The following is a 24,023-nucleotide window of genomic DNA, read 5'->3' as shown; positions in this document are numbered from 1 at the left end:
TCTATCCAACTAGTATTGTATTCAGTCCAGACCCCACCCCCCCCCCCCCACACCTGACCTAAAAAAACAAAAAAAAACCCAGAAATATAAGAAAATAAAGTAAATGATTTCATGATGAAACTATACCATACTTCATTATGAAATTACAACAAGTGATGCATCATGTTATCATGCATACACAGAAAAAATATTCCAAATCAAGGACCGACATTTTGTTCAGATATGTCAGGGTCAAGGTACATTATTCCTGAATATTCCAATGAAATATATAGTTTCTTCTGGAGTATGAGATGTGTGCTTTCAGAGATGCGGCTGCTTTTACACAGAAAAATACACTATAAACTTTGGAGCAGAAACATACATTAACAGTAAATGAATCTGAATCTAATATCAAACATTATGTGCTCTTCTAGCATTAAACATACTGCTATCTTTACTGACAAGCTTTGCTTACAACACACAGACCTGTCAGATGAAGGCATAGATGACCAACCTTTCACAACTGCCAATTTATTCTGGATGCTAAACCGACCACACAAGTGATGCTGATTATCAAAGATAATAAAAGGTTGCAAATTGCATAATCCTCTATATCCACTCTATTAGTTTTTGGGTCATCCCATTGTCAGACGGCTTATTTAATATCTTTAGAGATAACTACAACAAAAGACGATAATACATCCCCCCCCCCAACAGGTATGCATAGCATACATCAAGCCCTCCTCCCCTAATACATAAACTCAATAATCAAATACAGTACAAGAGTGCAACTTAAATCGCCATTCAAAGATTACAAGACATTTGACCTATGACCTATTAAATTGCCATTCAACGATTACAAAGCATTTGACCGATGATGTCTCCATGTGAAGATTACAAGACACCTGACCTATATAATCTGGAAAGTCTGAGAAAATAATTGTCAGCCCTCCAATTTAACAAAAACCATGGTTACGGAATGACTGACAACTACATTACAGTTGAAACAAATTGACAGTACACAGAGAAAAACAAAGTAATACATTTTCAGAGTGGTTTTATGTTTTCTTCAAGATGGTTTCCACCTTACAAAACCAATTATTTTGACATCACTTTTATGACGTAAAGTCCTTTCATTTCAACTGCAATCCAATTGAGGACACAAATCTTTGTGCCTTTACCAAGTAAGTGATAGTTTGCAATTCTTACAACTGAGATATAAGACAATTATTTGCCAGTAAAGTACATGTGGTCTACATTTCTCAATATTTCTTGTAATGTACACAATACCCTTCTATATGTATACTTCAAAATCCTGCCTAGGATGTCTCTTATCATGTTTACATGGTAGCTATGAAACCTAATATCTTGTGTGCAGCATAATGACACAACCCCATAACAAGTGCAAGTGTTGCGTACTCAGGGTATTTTGCATGAATGCTGGCAGTGTTCTCTGTGGCAGTACTTTCAGGAGCATAGCAAGTAAAAGTAAAGCAGAAAACACTGCAAGTATGAGCGCATATACCCAGAGTACCCATACTGGCACTGACGCAATATGTGGTTCTGTTATTATTACATACGTTTATCCAAAACAACAAATTTCCATGAAAATGACAATGTGTGTTAATGGGTTTTAAAGTAGAATGAACAATCGTGTCCTCATTTGCATACACATCTGCAATAATGTTTTGGTATTGCACTGAAGTGAAAATACCATATGCGCACACACCAGTGCAAGTAATCTCTGGTACATTATGTAATAATAACTCCTATTATCTTACTTGAGAACCAAGTAATCAGTTTCAACAGCCAACTCTTATAATGTCACTAATTGTATTCATTCATTTCATTTTCTTCCGTGATTGCTGTAATTTGTCCCCTCCATAGTGTAAAGGGTTGTCATTTTCAGTCCTGTTGTCTTAGTAACTGCATTACTTTGTTCCGTTTTATTGTTATGATGTCCATCTGTAAAGAGCTGTAATTCAGGCCTGTACTCTCCCTCTATAACTAACCACCTTTGTTTCATTTGATTATTCTGTCCATCTTCAGTAATCTGCATATTGTCAAGTAATCTGCATATTGTCAAGTTCTGTAACGTTTTTTTCATCTGGTTCCTTAACTTAAGTGTGTTGTTTCCTGTAATATCTGTAACCAAGTTTCTACACTGTTATATCTATAACCAAGTTTCTTCATATTGTAGTTTTGAGTGTGGTGATGTCCATAACCAAGACATCATCATCTCTTCATAGTTTGAAATTCACAAGTCAGCCTATTCAACCAACTTCAGCACTTTCCCAATAGCAATTGTCTTACCTGTGAAAAAAAAATGATAATGAATAAACATCAGTTGTAATTGCAGAGAAAACAAATCTGGTCTACAGACAGTACTGGATAATTGTCCAATTCCATACCTGGAAGGAATGGCTGACAAAAAAGGGTTTAACAGTTACATGAAGTGTGGTATGCAGGTGAGATATATGATGGTTGCATATGGTATGTTTGATCTATTCTATGCTGCACTGATCTTTTACATTGCTAATTTTCAAAGCTGACAGCGCCATGCAACATTGTCTAGCTTCTAGACACTTGGGCTAACCTGCTTACTTTAAAAATGACCAAAGTTTGCCACCGAGGGCACTAGCCCAGAGAGAGGGACTCATCACCTTCCAGTGTTATTCTGTAACCTTCAAAGCACAGATCCAGGGTCTTTCTACAAGTCTATATTGACAGTGAACCCTTGCTTGAAAAGTTGGTTTATCTTACACTCCATGACATCTAATGGGACTATCCAACACAAAATAGTGTTTCCATATATTATGTGTATAAATAGATATTTCCATTAGCGTGTCTGTGTACATAGCAAGAAAAGATTTTACAAGTTACGGTTCTTACCTTCATCTCTTAATGTAAATCTTCCCATTTGTTGAAACTCTTGAAATGTTTCTATACAAATGACACCAGAAGTTTCTAATCTTGCTAAAACAATTTGATCTGGTTTCACAAATCTCGGCTTTTGTTTGCTTTTAGCTCCTGTCTTGCGGTCTACAAGAGCTAGTAATGACTGTCAAATGTAAAAAAAAAAGAAGTTAGTTTTCTTTGTCAGGAAAAACATAAAACAGAGCTTACATTTGTATGACAAGATGATTTCCATTTTGCCAGATTACCAGAATTGTAAGGAATGTTTTGTGTATATAACTTACAACAGATTTTACTAGATTTGTCCATTCTCTTATCAGGGTTCCTCAACCATAACAAAATACCACAGCAGTATTATACAACATTAACAGTACACTATTACAAACTCTAACATACAAAATGACAATCTCATCTAGACATGACAACAGTAACCCCCCCCCCCCTCCCCATCACATTTCTGTCATGTGACGGTGTTCTCCTTTTCCACGTAAAATCCTGAAGACACTCACCTTAATTTGCACTTCTTCTACACAACTGTGAATATGCATAACGGCATTAAAACCAGGACAAATAATAGATTTATATTCTATAATTACAATCTGTAAGACAAGAGGTATTAAAATGAAATCATTATTTTAATAAATGTAATAGTAAAAGAGGGATGACCATCCACAGACAACAGACACACACAGACAGACAGATTGATAGATTGATAGAGACAGACAGACAGATTGATAGATGATAGAGACAGACAGACAGACAGACAGACAGGCAGGCATGGATCATTCCTTCAAAATGGCTGCTAGGTGGCCATATTGGATCGTATCATGAAACAAATTGTCGTGCATATGTATGCCATAGTATGTTGCCCCTGTACCAAGTTTGAAAAAAATCGGTCCCGGCATCTCCAAGAAACGGCTCTGGACGGATGGACGGACGGACGGATCACTGTACAATATCTTACCCACAACTCTCTCTGATTGGTATGCTTGGAGGTTCCTTATTTTATAACTTTTTTCAATAATCCATACTTTTCAACATTTTAAGCATAGTAATTAAGTTTAATTAATATGTAGCAAAAGAACGCTTAGTAATCAAAAACAAAGTTCAAAATTTTGTATAAAAATGAACTAACAACTAAATTAAGCATGTGCTGTGAATAAAACACTTCACTGTCAAAGTGTCAATAACTTGGGTAGTCAGTGTGTATGATGAGTTTTAGTATGTAAATTTCTTTTGTCATACCTATTCAAATAAATCTATATCTTTGGCAAAGTCATAACAGGTGCATATATTTTCCTTAGTTTCGTCGCAAATATTCTTCATGTCTTTCAAGAAAATCTGCTGACAAATTCCTAAAATTGCTACTCCTTCTACAATAAATCACTTATACCAGAACCGATGAAAATGGGTATTCAGAAACTCATCAGTGGCAATTCTACGCTTGCCAATTGGAGAAAATGTTTTTACAAAACCCTATACACTGGTGAGATTTGTCTGACTTCAAGGAGATGATGTCCAACACTACAAATCAGAGAGAGTTGTGGGTAAAATGTTGTACAGTGCGGATGGACAGACGCACGGACCACAATCCATAAGTCCCCGTCCCGGACTTCGTCCGACGGGGACTAAAAATACAACAAAAAACAATAAGAATATACTTTACCTGTGCATCAAAAATCCTTGCTGTGTGACATGTGTTCACCGACTCACATAATACAAAGCCAGACAAAACATCCTGCAAACAGAAAACAGTAAATACAGTATATTATGACTTTACAGGATCATTTGACAAGGTCAGGAATACTTCTCCGGTCAGAAAAGAAGTTTCATTACATGTGTTCACTGAATCATACAATCAATCAATCAATAGATAGATAGATAGATATATAGATAGATAGAGCTAGATAGATAGATAGATAGATAGATAGATAGATAGATAGATAGATAGCTAGAGTTAGATAGACATATAGATAGCGTAATATAGATAATAGAGATAGACAGATAGACAGACAGACAGAGACACGCACACTGAAACTTTATACCTCAGTGATATTGAAGATATTCTGCAAGTTTTTCTGATAACGAAATTATTATGACTAACAAAAATTAACGGCATAGCATATGTTTATCATATACCAACTTTGGTACAACCCAACATGTTTATCATATACCAACTTTGGTACAACCCAACATGTTTATCATATACCAACTTTGGTACAACCCAACATGTTTATCATATACCAACTTTGGTACAACCCAACATGTTTATCATATACCAACTTTGGTACAACCCAACATGTTTATCATATACCAACTTTGGTACAACCCAACATGTTTATCATATGCCAACTTTGGTACAACCCAACATGTTTATCATATACCAACTTTGGTACAACCCAACATGTTTATCATATACCAACTTTGGTACAACCCAACATGTTTATCATATACCAACTTTGGTACAACCCAACATGTTTATCATATACCAACTTTGGTACAACCCAACAACACACCTTTTTTCAATGCATCAAAAGAATGTCTTTTTCAATGAATAAATCACAATGTGTTTTAAATAAAAGCAATATCCTCACCTCTTCTTCCACTCCTTTCACTTTACATTTGATATTTTCCCCTGTTAAAGCTTTACTGACTTCCTCTTCATCTGAGATGACTGCCAGTACTTCAACCGTAGTCTGTAGAAACAATCAACACTTGTTTTTATCTTATACTTTTTTGAACTCTACATATCAAGAGTACATAAATTGATACAGCTAAAACAGGGAGTGTTCACCACATTTACAGCTAAAACAGGGAGTGTTCGCCAGAAGACTGTACATAACATATACATTTACAGCTAAAACAGGGAGTGTTCACCAGAAGACTGTACATAACATATACATTTACAGCTAAAACAGGGAGTGTTCGCCAGAAGACTGTACATAACATATACATTTACAGCTAAAACAGGGAGTGTTCGCCAGAAGACTGTACATAACATATACATTTACAGCTAAAACAGGGAGTGTTCGCCAGAAGACTGTACATAACATATACATTTACAGCTAAAACAGGGAGTGTTCACCAGAAGACTGTACATAACATATACATTTACAGCTAAAACAGGGAGTGTTCGCCAGAAGACTGTACATAACATATACATTTACAGCTAAAACAGGGAGTGTTCACCAGAAGACTGTACATAACATATACAGTTACAAATAAAACAGGGAGTGTTCGCCAGAAGACTGTACATAACATATACATTTACAAATAAAACAGGGAGTGTTCACCAGAAGACTGTACATAACATAATTATACATTTACAGCTAAAACAGGGAGTGTTCACTAGACTGTACATAACATATACATTTAGAGCTAAAACAGGGAATGTTCGCCAGAAGACTGTACATAACATATACATTTACAGCTAAAACAGGGAGTGTTCGCCAGAAGACTGTACATAACATATACATTTACAGCTAAAACAGGGAGTGTTCACCAGAAGACTGTACATAACATAATTATACATTTACAGCTAAAACAGGGAGTGTTCGCCAGAAGACTGTACATAACATTATACATTTACAGCTAAAACAGGGAGTGTTCACCAGAAGACTGTACATAACATATACATTTACAGCTAAAACAGGGAGTGTTCACCAGAAGACTGTACATAACATATACATTTACAGCTAACACAGGGAGTGTTCACCAGAAGACTGTACATAACATAATTATACATTTACAGCTAAAACAGGGAGTGTTCACTAGACTGTACATAACATATACATTTACAGCTAAAACAGGGAGAGTTCACCAGAAGACTGTACATAACATACATTTACAGCTAAAACAGGGAGTGTTCACCAGAAGACTGTACATAACATAATTATACATTTACAGCTAAAACAGGGAGTGTTCACTAGACTGTACATAACATATACATTTACAGCTAAAACAGGGAGTGTTCGCCAGAAGACTGTACATAACATATACAGTTACAAATAAAACAGGGAGTGTTCACCAGAAGACTGTACATAACATATACAGTTACAAATAAAACAGGGAGTGTTCACCAGAAGACTGTACATAACATATACATTTACAGCTAAAACAGGGAGTGTTCGCCAGAAGACTGTACATAACATATACATTTACAGCTAAAACAGACAGTGTTCACCAGAAGACTGTACATAACATATACATTTACAGCTAAAACAGGGAGTGTTCGCCAGAAGACTGTACATAACATATACATTTACAGCTAAAACAGGGAGTGTTCACCAGAAGACTGTACATAACATATACATTTACAGCTAAAACAGGGAATGTTCACCAGAAGACTGTACATAACATATACATTTACAGCTAAAACAGGGAGTGTTCACCAGAAGACTGTACATAACATATACATTTACAGCTAAAACAGGGAATGTTCGCCAGAAGACTGTACATAACATATACATTTACAGCTAAAACAGGGAGTGTTCACCAGAAGACTGTACATAACATATACATTTACAGCTAAAACAGGGAGTGTTCACCAGAAGACTGTACATAACATATACATTTACAGCTAAAACAGGGAGTGTTCACCAGAAGACTGCACATAACATATACATTTACAGCTAAAACAGGGAGTGTTCACCAGAAGACTGTACATAACATATACAGTTACAGCTAAAACAGGGAGTGTTCGCCAGAAGACTGTACATAACATATACAGTTACAGCTAAAACAGGGAGTGTTCGCCAGAAGACTGTACATAACATATACATTTACAGTTAAAACAGGGAGTGTTTGCCAGAAGACTGTACATAACATATACATTTACAGCTAAAACATGGAGTGTTTGCCAGAAGACTGTACATAACATATACAGATACAGCTAACACAGGGAGTGTTTGCCAGAAGACTGTACATAACATATACAGATACAGCTAACACAGGGAGTGTTCGCCAGAAGACTGTACATAACATATACATTTACAGCTAAAACAGGGAGTGTTCACCAGAAGACTGTACATAACATATACCTTTACAGCTAAAACAGGGAGTGTTCACCAGAAGACTGTTCTATCAATGTCAATCAGTTGATTAGTTGAGATTATAGTTTTGTAGTCTAAATCAGAGTATTTTTACTGCTGAACATAGCAGGTTTGTGATGGAAGAAAGAGTTTTGTTTACGTTCACAAACTGAAACTTCCCTCAATCATAATCATGCTGTGTTCAGTAGTACAAGTCTTGTTATTTAGCAAGTAAGCAACAACCTAAACTTGCAATTGCAAGGATCAAATTTGATGATCAATATATACATTACACAGTTTATATAAATATAAGCTTTATCAGGCCTTCCTTCTCATTTTATAGGTCTTACGAATTCAAATATAACATGATCTTCAGTACAATGCACATGAAAAGGTATCAAATTTTGCCAGCTTTTTCCTGTCAGTTTCTCCTGTTCCAGAATTTAGCTAAAACAACATCAAGTCATATATAGGAAACAAACGACCATTTTCCACTATCAATTACTATAGTTCTAAACGTTATCAAATCACAATTTAACAATGTTGAGCACATTGTATCTAAACTACCAAATTAGCAGTAGTCAAGGGCACACAGACTACCAAACATTGTATCTAAACTACCATTATATATTAGGGGGTTGTCTATTAGACCAATGCATGGAAATCGATAGAAAATTGTAGCTGCAGCAGATCACTTGGCTAAATCTGACTACCAAGCCCAAAAGTTAAAATCAAGCCTTACAAAAGAACATAACACTTACTTTATTTGGCATAAGGACCACAGATTGACCCTTTGAAATGGAGCCTGATTCAACTTTACCGAGCAAAATGGTACCCATATCCTGGCAAGACACAAAATGCAGACAATGATTATTCTATAAACACACTTTTGTGACCACATGCAGCAGTGATGTCACAAGATATTGACTACATGTAGCAGTGATGTAATAAAATTGTGACTACATGCAGCAGTGATGTCATAAAATTGTGAATACATCTTAAACAGTGATGTCACATGATATTGACTACATCACATGTATAGCAGTGATGTCACAAGATTGCGACAAGTCATGAATAGGTTTCACCCTCTTTAAATAAAATTTAAGGTGGGACATTTTTTTCAAGAATTTTGAGGGTGTATGAATATAGCTATGAATATTCACAGGAAAGTTTTGTGTTCAATGTTGTACTTACTTTATATTTCTCTATGACTGGTAATCTGAGAGGGCCATCTGATGTCCTGCTAAGACTTGGTAGGTCATCCAAATATGGAATCAGTGCTGGACCACTGTAAAATAACAAGTGTGGTAAGAGAAAAACTGGTCTTTACTGTACCCTTGTACAGGTAGTTTACACATTGACAAATTTCAACAATTATGAATGCTACAAGGCAGTCAACTTGAACTGTTCTTATATGTTGAATATTACCAACAGTTTTAATAGTTTACCAACATCTTCATTTTGGTGAATGGATTGGGTATTCATTTTGGATTTTTAATTTATAAAATAATTTTATCATAGCTTCTACTCGAAAAATCTATGTGAAACAACATATCCCAAGTCTTTGTTTGTAACTCAATAAACTGCAAAAGATTAATAAATGTGTAGAATCTTTGTAGATATTATACGTACAATAACAAACTTTTTACACATTTTTTTTAGCTTTTTCCAATGTATTGAGTTACAAACAGACTTTGTCAATGTTGTTTCATGTTGATATTTCAAGTAGGAAGCCATGACAAAATTGTTTTATAAATAAAAAAATAAAAAATAAATACCCAATCCTTATCTATATGGCCACTCTACACTTGCTATGTGCTGAGTATCAGCTTGGAAAACTTGACTTACGCTACAGCTTCATCTCTGGCTAGTACAACTACAATCTCTATACCGTACATCTCTTTACCCAACAAACCTATGGTAGTTGTGAAGGTGTTTTTATCATCACAAATACAAAATAAACCTCTCTGTACAAAGCTGTTTTCTGCTCAATATATTATCATTACTGTCTTAGTATACATTCAGCCATTTTTGGATTCAGATGTCTTAGCATGACAACTTACCTGTACCAGGAACACACATCTGCTGCAGACTCTTTAAGATTAGCTCCTGTCATTCCTGACACAGGGATGAAATACACATCTTTCTTGGGATTAAAACCTACTTTCTTCAAAAATGGGATAAGTTTGTCTTTGCATTCTTCAAACCTGTTGTTGTGTTTGAAAGATTGACAGTAATATTTAACTTCAGTATTTATTGATGTTGGTGAAAGCAAATGTTCAGATACAGTATTCACTAGGGTGAATTACATGTAGTCAATGACAAATAGACCAATGCATGACCTGCAATATTTCATAACATGATTGGAGATCATATGACCATCATAAGGTTTTGAAGACTTAGTGTCTGATTGGTTATTGGTTCACAGGCATGTGTTTGATTGGTTGGTGACTCAGTACAGATACTGTAAAATCAACAAATCTACAGCAGCTGACACATTCCTAATTCAAAGAATCAGATTATCAAATATATTTCACTTGTTTTGCTTGTGTTAATGAAATATTGCTACAGTTATCAACACACTCGGGTCTGCAATTTGGGTGTAACACCTGAGTCCTCTTATGAATAGTGTCTGTATGTATTAAACTTTTGGAGATAAGGAGCAAAATTGTTTACAACAAATGTGGCCATCATTTCACCATAATGGTCAAGGTCACACATTTAAGTCATGTCCATAAGTTTCCTATCTAGTGTCTTGACATTTGTGCCAGGTTTGGTTGAAATAAAGTTGTGGGTGTCTGAGATATGGCTGTCCACTCATTCCACAATGTACAGACAGACAAGTGTCATTCCTAGAGCCCCTTCCAAGCTATGCCAATAAGATCAGAGTCTTACCTGGATTCTTCCCATACTACAGTTGGGTCGTCCATTTTGTTTATCAACACCACCAAATGTTTTACACCTGCTGTCTTTGCAAGCATGGCATGCTCTCTAGTCTGACCTCCCCTTTCAAAACCGGTCTCAAATTCTCCTTTTCTAGCAGAGATTACCTATGTGATAATAGGTCATATTAGCATTAGAAACCATGACGAAGTTAGCAATAATGCTTTCGTTCTTATGATTATCATGCAACATCTACATCTATGGACAGTAAATCTTATACAACAATACATGTTCATGGACTTCGGGCTCATATTATCAAATGAAAATTTCTACTCAGTCCAAAAAAAATTTGGGAGTGAATCTCACATTTTGCTGATGCCTCTTTCACTTGGTACTAAATGTCATTTACGAAAACTAAAATTTTGGCCACAAAAAACTGCTGGCAAAAATACTACGGCTAAACACTGGATACGTTATGTATTATGACACAATACTAATGGCAAACATAACAATTTTACAAACTCATAAATTTTTGTTATATGAATTTTGTAAGCTTTAAAAGTGTTGCATTGAAAGAGAAGGACCACCATGAAAGAAGATGGGACAGTTGGTGTTGCTGGAACAGACTCTTCTCAGAATTACAATGAACTCAATAGTTATCAAACTTTACAAGCCAACAATCTAACTGACGGTATTGTGATCACATGATCAGAAGAATTTATAGTTAGTCTTCTTCACAGAGTATAACTGTCATATTTGTCTAAATTATTGTTTGGCATATTTCCTATTGTTTCAATGAATCAGGGTGTCCTCTACTATTACCACGATACTCTGTGAAAAACTCACAGCAACTTCTGATCATAGATAGCATAAACTTAATGAAAACAACACAAGGACAGCTAAATCAGCTTTGAGCTGCACTACCAGTAATATTGGGTATAAAACAACACTATAGAATAATAGTAGCTACTTACTAGGACTGCTAAATCAGCTTGTGCTGCACCACCAATCATATTGGGTACAAAACTTCTATGTCCAGGTGCATCAAGAATTGTGAAATGTTTTTTATCTGTTTCAAAATAGGCTCTGCCAACTTCTACTGTTTTTCCCTTGTCTCTTTCTTCCTGGTTTGTATCTAGTGCCCATGACAGATACCTGAAACCAAATGACATTAGGATATTGAATGAAATGCTTCTCTGACTCTCCTAGTCTAAGATATGATATTTATATCATGCTATCCCCTACCACTCACATCTCTACTACTCTGCGGGTCTGTGCTTTACCTTGAACTTGTGATTACCAATGCAAACAGAAGTCATTATGTAGATTAAAATCATACAGCAAAATAGTTCCTGCTTCAGGTGATAAGAACAATTGCTATTATGATGATACTTGTCAACTATTTTACTGATAAAACAAGCCATTGAGAATGACATAGTCCCCGCTATGATTGGGTTTTAAGGAATTAGCACTATTCTCACGCAACAACACTTGTGAACCTAAATCAAACAGACTTAGATATGTTGTGTCTGCTTGTCGGACATGGAACATGCCTACTACAATAAAGGATTGGTCGGGTATGGGGGATCATATCAATATGAAAATGGATATGCAAATGTATGTCATAGAACACTGTCCTAATACCAACTCTGAATGAGATCTGTTCAAGCATGTCTGAGTTATGGCTTTGGACATGGAAAATTCACAAACAAAATGGCTGCCAGGCAGCCATATTGGATCGTATAACAATGAAAATGGATATGCACATGTATGTCATAGAACACTGTCCTAATACCAACTTTGAATGAGATCTGTTCAAGCATGTCTGAGTTATGGCTTTGGACATGGAAAATTTGCAAACAAAATGGCTGCCAGGCAGCCATATTGGATCGTATCACAATGAAAATGGATATGCACATGTATGTCATAGAACACTGTCCTAATACCAACTTTGAATGAGATCTGTTCAAGCATGTCTAAGTTATGGCTTTGGACATGAAAATTCACAAACAAAATGGCTGCCAGGCGGCCATATTGGATCATATCATGACAACAATGAATATGCACATATATGCCATAGAACACTGTCCTAATACCAACTCTGAATGAGATCTGTGTGAGCATGTCTGAGTTATGGCTTTAGACAGGGAAAATTCGCAAACAAAATGGCTGCTAGGCGGCCATATTGGATCGTATCATAAAACAAATTGACGTGCATATGTGTGCCATAGCATGTTGCCCCTGTACCAAGTTTGAAAAAAATCGGTACAGACATCTCCAAGAAAGGGCTGCGGACGGACGGACCGACGGACGGACGCACGGACGGACAGACGGAACCCAATCCATAAGTCCCCGTTCCGGACTAATAACTGACTATGGTGGCTGGGCAGTTTAGTAGCTGTGATTTAAACCTGATAGGGTTGAACAACATGACGTATCCTACAGTCTAGAACTCTCCCAGCTAAGAGCATGTGGTGATATTATCATTATTGCTGCACATTTTAGTAATGTCACCAAGGAATATGTGGTAGCATTGCCATAACAGGGTTGGGACACTTTCAAATATTAAATTTTATAGCAGTGTATTGGTTATATGGACATAATCACCCTGTCATTAAGACAGCATGAACACACATTGAATTACATGTAATCACGATGTAATTAAGATAATATAAATACTGAATGAGGGTGAATGTGCAGCCACTTGAGGAAATCTTTATATCACAGACACCACTTTACAGTGAGTGGAATTACATCAACATCCATTGTTAGCTTGTATCATTATGTTACAAAAAACAGTTTTAGTTCTTGATTTCCATAATGGTATTCATCATCACTTTGTCATTGGCCTGTTTATGTAATGTCAATGAAGTCATTTCAGTTCTTGATTTCCATAATGGTATTCATCATCACTTTGTCATTGGCCTGTTTATGTAATGTCAATTAAGTCATTTCAGTTCTTAGATTTTAGCAACAGTCTAATTTATAGCACATACACACTGATGATTATGTTGTGTATGAAAACTGTGAAGGTATATTTTAGTCACTCACTAAATCCAGAGTAGATGGCTAGCTGTAGTAAACCTACAGACCTAAAAGTCACATTGTAAATTTATATCACACAACTAACCAACACGATATAACATCACCTTAGCCCCCCAAAAACTAGCACTCCTTTCAGATTTGTTCACACCTGTAAAGTAATTAATCATACAGAGAATTGTGAAACCCATCAATACTTACCAACTTTCTCTGTTCTTTTCTTTTGCTTCTCTTTCATATTTTTCTAGTGTTCTTTTGTCAACTCCTCCTGTGAGGTACCTGTATGTTGAGAAAAGAAAGCTATTTAATCTCAGTTTCAGAAGACTTGATTTGTTGACAGAACAGATGACATCTGGCAACATAAATGTCACTAAAAACATATCAGAAGATTTTACTTACACCTCTATCATCATGTACCAGCCATACACACATCAACACCCTAGGACTGTCATATACCAGCTGTACACACATCAACACCCTAGGACTGTCATGTACCAGCCATACACACATCAACACCTTAGAACTGCTATGTACCAGCCATACACACATCAACACCATAGGACTGTCATATACCAGCTGTACACACATCAACACCTTAGGACTGTCATGTACCAGCTGTACACACATCAACACCTTAGGACTGCCATGTACCAGCCATACACACATCAACACCTTAGGACTGTCATGTACCAGCCATACACACATCAACACCCTAGGACTGTCATATACCAGCTGTACACACATCAACACCCTAGGACTGTCATGTACCAGCCATACACACATCAACACCTTAGGACTGTCATGTACCAGCTGTACACACATCAACACCCTAGGACTGTCATGTACCAGCCATACACACATCAACACCCTAGGACTGTCATGTACCAGCTGTACACGCATCAACACCTTAGGACTGTCATGTACCAGCTGTACACACATCAACACCTTAGGACTGTCATGTACCAGCTGTACACACATCAACACCCTAGGACTGTCATATACCAGCTGTACACACATCAACACCTTAGGACTGTCATGTACCAGCCATACACACATCAACACCTTAGGACTATCATGTACCAGCTGTACACACATCAACACCTTAGGACTGTCATGTACCAGCTGTACACGCATCAACACCTTAGGACTGTCATATACCAGCTGTACACACATCAACACCTTAGGACTGTCATGTACCAGCCATACACACATCAACACCTTAGGACTGTCATGTACCAGCTGTACACACATCAACACCCTAGGCCTGTCATATACCAGCTGTACACACATCAACACCCTAGGACTGTCATGTACCAGCTGTACACGCATCAACACCTTAGGACTGTCATATACCAGCTGTACACACATCAAGACCCTAGGACTGTCATGTACCAGCTGTACACACATCAACACCCTAGGACTGTCATATACCAGCTGTACACACATCAACACCTTTGGACTGTCATATACCAGCTGTACACACATCAACACCCTAGGACTGTCATATACCAGCCATACACACATCAACACCTTAGGACTGTCATATACCAGCTGTACACGCATCAACACCCTAGGACTGTCATATACCAGCTGTACACGCATCAACACCCTAGGACTGTCATGTACCAGCTGTACACACATCAACACCCTAGGACTGTCATGTACCAGCTGTACACACATCAACACCTTAGGACTGTCATGTACCAGCTGTACACACATCAACACCTTAGAACTGTCATGTACCAGCTGTACACACATCAACACCTTAGGACTGCCATGTACCAGCTGTACACACATCAACACCTTAGGACTGTCATGTACCAGCCATACACACATCAACACCCTAGGACTGTCATATACCAGCTGTACACACATCAACACCCTAGGACTGTCATGTACCAGCCATACACACATCAACACCTTAGGACTGTCATGTACCAGCTGTACACACATCAACACCCTAGGACTGTCATGTACCAGCCATACACACATCAACACCCTAGGACTGTCATGTACCAGCTGTACACGCATCAACACCTTAGGACTGTCATGTACCAGCTGTACACACATCAACACCTTAGGACTGTCATGTACCAGCTGTACACACATCAACACCCTAGGACTGTCATATACCAGCTGTACACACATCAACACCTTAGGACTGTCATGTACCAGCCATACACACATCAACACCTTAGGACTATCATGTACCAGCTGTACACACATCAACACCTTAGGACTGTCATGTACCAGCTGTACACGCATCAACACCTTAGGACTGTCATATACCAGCTGTACACACATCAACACCTTAGGACTGTCATGTACCAGCCATACACACATCAACACCTTAGGACTGTCATGTACCAGCTGTACACACATCAACACCCTAGGACTGTCATATACCAGCTGTACACACATCAACAACCTAGGACTGTCATGTACCAGCTGTACACGCATCAACACCTTAGGACTGTCATATACCAGCTGTACACACATCAAGACCCTAGGACTGTCATGTACCAGCTGTACACACATCAACACCCTAGGACTGTCATATACCAGCTGTACACACATCAACACCTTTGGACTGTCATATACCAGCTGTACACACATCAACACCCTAGGACTGTCATATACCAGCTGTACACACATCAACACCTTTGGACTGTCATATACCAGCTGTACACACATCAACACCCTAGGACTGTCATATACCAGCTGTACACACATCAACACCTTAGGACTGTCATATACCAGCTGTACACACATCAACACCTTAGGACTGTCATATACCAGCCATACACACATCAACACCTTAGGACTGTCATATACCAGCTGTACACGCATCAACACCCTAGGACTGTCATATACCAGCTGTACACGCATCAACACCCTAGGACTGTCATGTACCAGCTGTACACACATCAACACCCTAGGACTGTCATGTACCAGCTGTACACACATCAACACCTTAGGACTGTCATATACCAGCTGTACACACATCAACACCTTAGGACTGTCATATACCAGCTGTACACACATCAACACCCTAGGACTGTCATATACCAGCTGTACACACATCAACACCTTAGGACTGTCATATACCAGCTGTACACGCATCAACACCCTAGGACTGTCATATACCAGCTGTACACACATCAACACCTTAGGACTGCCATGTACCAGCTGTACACACATCAACACCTTAGGACTGTCATATACCAGCTGTACACACATCAACACCTTAGGACTGTCATATACCAGCTGTACACACATCAACACCTTAGGACTGTCATATACCAGCTGTACACACATCAACACCCTAGGACTGTCATATACCAGCTGTACACACATCAACACCTTAGGACTGTCATATACCAGCTGTACACACATCAACACCCTAGGACTGCTTTGTACAAGCTGTACACACATCAACACCTTAGGGCTGTCATATACCAGCTGTACACACCTCAACACCTTAGGACTGCTATGTACCAGCTGTACACACATCAACACCTTGGGACTGCTAAATCATTTTGGGGAAAATTTGCCAGTCATGTGACTTAGGTCAATTCTACAAAAAATTACTAAATATTGGAAAAAAAACTTACATTATGTGTCCTCCTATGGTTGACTTTCCTGCATCTGAGAATCCAAACAAAATTTAAATACATCAAAATCTACTGTATAACATATTCTCAATAGATACTCAATACACATCTTTCTCTTAGTAACATATGACTTCAAATTTGTCTGTGAATGTTGCATTTACTGGGGAACACAATAAAAAAATCAAACTGTAAGAAATATATCAAAATATATAAAAACACCTGTCTAAGTGGACAAGTATATTTGGGGTCTGTTGTTTCAGATAAACAGTCATTTTTGTATGTACTTATAGGGCAATATGTTTTGTTAAAACGAGTTAAGTGGGCACAATTTAACTGAGTCCCCAAAGCACCAAACCAATACCAAGGTCCAACATAAAGACACTTTAGCAAATATTATCACATAGACACCCCCCCCCCACCCCCCCGGTCCCAGGGTTCCTCATTCTTAACATAACAAAACAACTGTAAGTGGTTATACCAAACAAAAACCCATAAAATCTACCCACCTACATGTCCTATGAATACAACATTGACATGTTCTTTGACAGGCCGTTCATCTGTTACTGGTTTAATGACTTCTTTCTTCTTTGTTGATGCTTTTGCTACTGGTACTGGTTCTGGTTCTGGTTCTGGTTCTGGTTCTCGTTGCTCGGCTTCTTCTACTTTTGGGCCATTTTCTAACAAATTGCATGATATATAAGTTTAGTATGAGTATTGTGACATTCTTGCAACTTATTCGTAACACAAGCTATAGTGAACTTTACAGTAGACTTGCTATAGTGATCGCGTGTAGTGGAGTCCCAGATTCAGTCAGTAGACAGGCTATAGTGATCGCGTGTAGTGGAGTCACAGATTTAGTCAGTAGACAGGCTATAGTGATCGCGTGTAGTGGAGTCACAGATTCAGTCAGTAGACAGGCTATAGTGATCGCGTGTAGTGGAATCACAGATTCAGTCAGTAGACAGGCTATAGTGATCACGTGTAGTGGAGTCACAGATTCAGTCAGTAGACAGGCTATAGTGATCGCGTGTAGTGGAGTCACAGATTCAGTCAGTAGACAGGCTACAGTGAATGAGTGTAGTGGAATCACAGATTCAGTCAGTAGACAGGCTATAGTGAATGAGTATAGTAGAGTCTCAGATTCAGTCAGTAGACAGGCTATAGTGAATGAGTATAGTAGAGTCACAGATTCAGTCAGTAGACAGGCTATAGTGAATGAGTGTAGTGGACTCACAGATTCAGTCAGTAGACAGGCTATAGTGAATGAGTGTAGTGGAGTCATAGATTCAGTCAGTAGACAGGCTATAGTGAATGAGTGTAGTGGAGTCACAGATTCAGTCTGTAGACAGGATATAGTGAATGAGTGTAGTGGAGTCACAGATTTAGTCAGTAAACAGGCTATAGTGAATGAGTGTATTGGAGTCACAGATTTAGTCAGTAGACAGGCTATAGTGAATGAGTGTAGTAGAGTCACAGATTCAGTCAGTAAACAGGCTATAGTGAATGAGTGTATTGGAGTCACAGATTTAGTCAGTAGACAGGCTATAGTGATCGCGTGTAGTGGAGTCACAGATTTAGTCAGTAAACAGGCTATAGTGATCGCGTGTAGTGGAGTCACAGATTTAGTCAGTAGACAGGCTATAGTGATCGCGTGTAGTGGAGTCACAGATTCAGTCAGTAAACAGGCTATAGTGATCGCGTGTAGTGGAGTCACAGATTCAGTCAGTAGACAGGCTATAGTGATCGTGTGTAGTGGAGTCACAGATTTAGTCTGTAGACATGCTATAGTGAATGAGTGTAGTAGAGTCACAGATTCAGTCAGTAAACAGGCTATAGTGAATGAGTGTATTGGAGTCACAGATTTAGTCAGTAGACAGGCTATAGTGAATGAGTGTATTGGAGTCATAGATTTAGTCAGTAGACAGGCAATAGTGAATGAGAGTAGTGGAGTCACAGATTCTGTTGATAGTCAGGTGGTCATGTACTAGGTTCAGTAGACAGGCTAATCTCTCCTGCGCTTTAACACACACAAATACATACAATATTAACTTTTAAAATAATAAATGTTGTGTCTACTGTTCTTGCATACTATCTACATCAATATTCCAATGTCTAATTTTTGTCTGCCCTACAACTACAAGAACACAGAATAGCACACATTTGTCTTTACGCTACCTTTAACATCCTCTTCAGCTTGCTTGACTTCAGTCTCTGCATCACTTTCTGTACTCCCTGCAATTCACAAATTTGTTATGATTCAGGCATGGTGGTATAATGAACGATGTTGTTGAATCAGAAAACGGACCTATCCATGGAGTTATCGTCATGTTTTGAAGAAAAGACAGACAAACACACACACACTGACCAAAAAGTGGCCACAAAAATAAAAAGATATTAATCTCACAGCAGTGTTTTTAACATTATTTCTTCATTAGTATGTCATTGCCACGACATACATATTATTTTTGTCAATTTCAGGAGTTAAAGGGGCACAAGCTGACTTAATACGTATATAGGTGTAGTATTTAATGTATATTTTAAAAGGTACTTGAAGTATTGTACTTAGTGAAGTACACTTAACCAACACTTGCAATTGACTGAACTCAAACCTTGTATTAAGATATAACTCATATACAATCCGATGACATATTTTATTGTAGTATCAAAACATGTTCAGGAAATTCTTACTTTGCAATCAACTGTTGTAACAATGCCAGAAACAATGTCATAGACAGCATGACATGTACTGACATTAACATTATACTCAGAATAGTTTCATCAAGGTTTTTATTTGTATTTTCACTGGAGTAAAAATCTTACAAACTCAGCTTGTGACACTTGAAATAAATAAATATCTGTCAAAAGAGCTTCAACATCTCCAGTTATACATGTACAGCTGGCTTTGACACTTCCAACATGGTATATCATTTTTGAATTGGCAATTAAACCACAATAAAACACAATAAACCGTAAAGAAATACATCTCTCATCAAGATGTGGAATGTACATTTTGCAGTCCTGTTTTTATAGATCATTTGTAGTAAATTGTAGTGTCTCCATACATGTAGTTCAACTTTAGCACAGTTGTAAGACATTTTGTGTAACATCGTGTCTGCTGAGTAAACTATTTCACAACAATTTGTAATACACCTCCAAATTATGTAATGTGTCCATCAAGTCTCATCATAGTGGCAAGATAGTAGTTGAAGTAGAAAATGTTACTGTCATGTTTTGAAGAAAACACAAACACTCACACTGACCAAAAAGAGACCATTGAATCCATGGTAGAATGAAGAAAAATATTGGGGCACAATATCTAATTATCCAGTCAGTTTTTGGTTATGAACCATCATGGACATCGGAGACATTTTATTTCTTCATAGATACATGTACTAAGACAGAATCAAGCAGCACACAGTTGCACGTTAAGTAATATTATAGGATTCTGTCAAAGCTTTTTATTCTTTGCATTTTGATTAAGTAGCAAGTGATATCAATATTACTACATAACATATGGCAGAGGTCATGGTAGCTTTTTTTCTGATGCGTCCCTGGGACGTGTTCCTGCCAAAATTAGTGTCAAAATCCCATCACGGTGCGTCTTTTCCAAATTTGCATGCACACAGTCACTACATGGCTTTCAGATGTACACTAAATACCTTACAAATGTAAATACATGTACATGAACACATCGTGTCATTCTCCCGCACACCGTATACAAGTACATAGTTTGTACTTCCAAAAAGAAAACATTTATATGCTACAATACTCTATACAGTGGTTTAACTTCCTCATTCTAGACTTTCAATTTTCTATGGTAATCACTCTCTAAAAATATGTGCTCAGAGAATGAACTCTGGATATATGTTAGGGCGGTTCTAGGAGTCGGACCATACAGAGTACTTAAAACTACACTATGATACAAAACCGCAATGCACAAACTAAGTTCCATGACATGAATGATGAAGTATGAATGACAGCGTGAACTTTCAATTTGACAGAGACACAGTTGTAAAAGTTTGATACAAATTTTGTGTTGCTGAGGAGAACTGCTAACTCAGTATACACCAAAATAATTGTTTATTCTTGAACGATGCCTTATGTGTGAACCATGTTCACCTCGAAGAGCATGTAGTGAACTGTAAATTCACGTAATGCGTTCGATCCCGTAACAAAGCTCAAAAAAGTTTCAGTTTTAGTGAGAATGAAATGGTGACGTGGTAGTATGAATTTATCCACGCGAAGTTTTCAGCATAGACTACTGTCCACCGATGTGGTCTATTTAATCATTGCTTCGCCTGTGAGGATTGATGCTTCACAGTAATGGCCGTGTTATCGATGGAAACCCTGCCCAACCACGTCTGTTAATAAGTAACCAATCATGTGGATAAGTAACAATAATATCACATAGTTTCTAAACTACCCAAGATGTGCTCGCCACGTCAGGAAATGGTCATGGGGCACATGAAACTGTTGAAATGTTTTGTATACGATGGGTCATATTCAAATTTCACAGGTCACACTGCACATAGAGATTTAGACTGTAGTTAAAATAAGAACTGACTAAATCTACGATGTCTAGTTCTACTTACAACTTGGAAGCAAAGATGATAACCGTACGTTTGCCAAAAGTAAGCCCCATTTGTCCCCTGTTTATGACACGTCCCCAGTGACGCATACATCCAAAAAGTGCATCCCAAGTGTCAAATATGGCATCAAATACACACAAATATATGGGCTACACTGGAGAAATCTCCACTAATAAAACTTAATGACATTGATTTTATAACTTCCTGAACTGTCACAATAGACCTGTCAAGGTCACTGCAAGTGTTTACCCTACAACAAAAAGGCATTATGTCTGAAACATTTTCTTCTAATTTAATATAAAAAACCCACAATCTTTTCACAAAATAAAAAACCCACAATCTTTTCACAAAATAACTTATAATACTGTGCTTCATACATTCAAGAACAATGGAAAAAATGGTCAATGCCAGTCTCATCTCATTTGACAAAAACACATTCCAAACCATAAGAGATATAACTCTGTCCACTTGTCTAGCACTCTTTCTCACCTTCTTTGGTATCTGGGGGCTTAATAGCCTCCTCTTTTGTAGGTGTTGAACTCTCTGATGTAGATGCAGCTGTTGGAGTCTCAGCATCTGAAAACAAAATAAGTACGGCCAAAAAATTAAAATATTACTCGTAACTAATAGACATATATGATGTATGAGAAAGATGTAACATCAGTATGGTGTTATATGTATGTAAATACATGAAACAGAAGAATTATCCACACAAATATTTCATTTTCAACATCAAGTGAGACCTTTGCAGTATTCTGCTTGGGAATTCACCATTGGAGATGACAAAGAATGAATTTAGAATCTTACATTCTTACTATGACATACCATATGTAGATGTGACAAAAATGCATATGGGATTTTTTTTCCTAATCTCATGAAAGTACAAAATTAATTCAAGACATGGTCATGGAATAGATTGAAATGTTATGTCACACTGACTTTCAAGCCAGACACAACTATAACATAATACTTTCTTATTTTCACATTTTTGTGTTATCTTGATAAGCAGTTCATCACATGGCAACATAATTTCGATTATAAAGTAACAAATAAATCATGATAATGCATACATTAAAAAAAACATTAGTTATTACTGCTAATTACCTAAACATCTTCTCATGCAGGAATTAGCCAATTTAATTATGTATTAATTGATAATTATTTTTCACTGCAGTTGTCACAACAATGCCATCAATGTTAGTATTTATTTATTTATTTTTATTTATCTACTTATTTGTTTAAGAGTGATTCTTTAACCTTGCCAAGGCCAATGGTAAGACTGCTCCCTATAGCTGCTCTCAATATTCCTGCATCATCCATGTCTATCGGTAATCACTTTCTTTTCGTTCGTGACATGATCCAACACATGGGTGTGTATTATAAATTGTGAATCATACAAGCTTCCGTCCAAGGTCGTGTTTTTATCCTTAGACCTTTATTTCACGTTCAACAGTCACCCTGACCAACAAATGTCTCCAATGGGGCTGTTAGTTTTCAAGGATCTTACCTGGAGACTCAGAAGACGATTTTGGAGAGAACGAAGGCACGAAAGCTGGCGCGTTCACGTTTGTTCCGGGCACGAATGGCGCAGCATGTACGTTCAGACTTGCGCTTGCTAAGTCATCGCCAAGTGCTGATACGTCGCCTCGATCTCCGGGTCCAGGATCTTCCTGCTGATCCCAGCTATCCAATTCACTTTCCTGATTGTCTTTAGGATCCATCTTTGAATGAAAATACTGATTTTGTCCAAGAATACTTGACTGTATAACAGCTTGAAACTTCAATAAGCTGGTGAAATCGGAAATTACAACACCGCGTGGATATGATGACGTCACACGCATGCGTGTATTACATTAATGTAATCCCGTTGGATGAGTGGAAATATACAAAATTTGGATAATAAGAGAGATTTGTCAAAAAACCTAATGGCTTCAACAATGTATTTGAAAACCGATTTTAGGGGATAACAC

The 24,023-nt window shown here is 37.5% G+C and overlaps 1 protein-coding gene across 1 annotated transcript; it reads right to left on the bottom strand.

Moving 5' to 3' along the window:
* Positions 1-49: 49 nt before the first annotated feature.
* On the bottom strand, positions 50-23,878 carry LOC144435744 (eukaryotic peptide chain release factor GTP-binding subunit ERF3A-like). Its single transcript, XM_078124357.1, has 16 exons — positions 23,561-23,878; positions 22,543-22,629; positions 19,640-19,696; positions 17,971-18,141; positions 17,465-17,498; positions 14,052-14,129; positions 11,783-11,963; positions 10,821-10,975; positions 9,989-10,132; positions 9,120-9,213; positions 8,687-8,767; positions 5,490-5,591; positions 4,562-4,633; positions 3,405-3,494; positions 2,872-3,040; positions 50-2,292 (listed from the first exon to the last, which is right to left on the bottom strand). Exons 1-16 carry the CDS (start codon positions 23,772-23,774, stop codon positions 2,249-2,251), a joined length of 1,773 nt encoding a protein of 590 aa, XP_077980483.1. The 5' UTR covers positions 23,775-23,878; the 3' UTR covers positions 50-2,248.
* Between the last annotated feature and the right edge of the window lie 145 nt (positions 23,879-24,023).

The sequence above is a fragment of the Glandiceps talaboti genome, chromosome 5, assembly GCF_964340395.1.
Source record: "Glandiceps talaboti chromosome 5, keGlaTala1.1, whole genome shotgun sequence".
Taxonomy (NCBI): domain Eukaryota; kingdom Metazoa; phylum Hemichordata; class Enteropneusta; family Spengelidae; genus Glandiceps; species Glandiceps talaboti.
The sequence above is the reverse complement of the archived record's forward strand: the minus strand, read 5'-3'. Positions and strand labels throughout refer to the sequence as shown.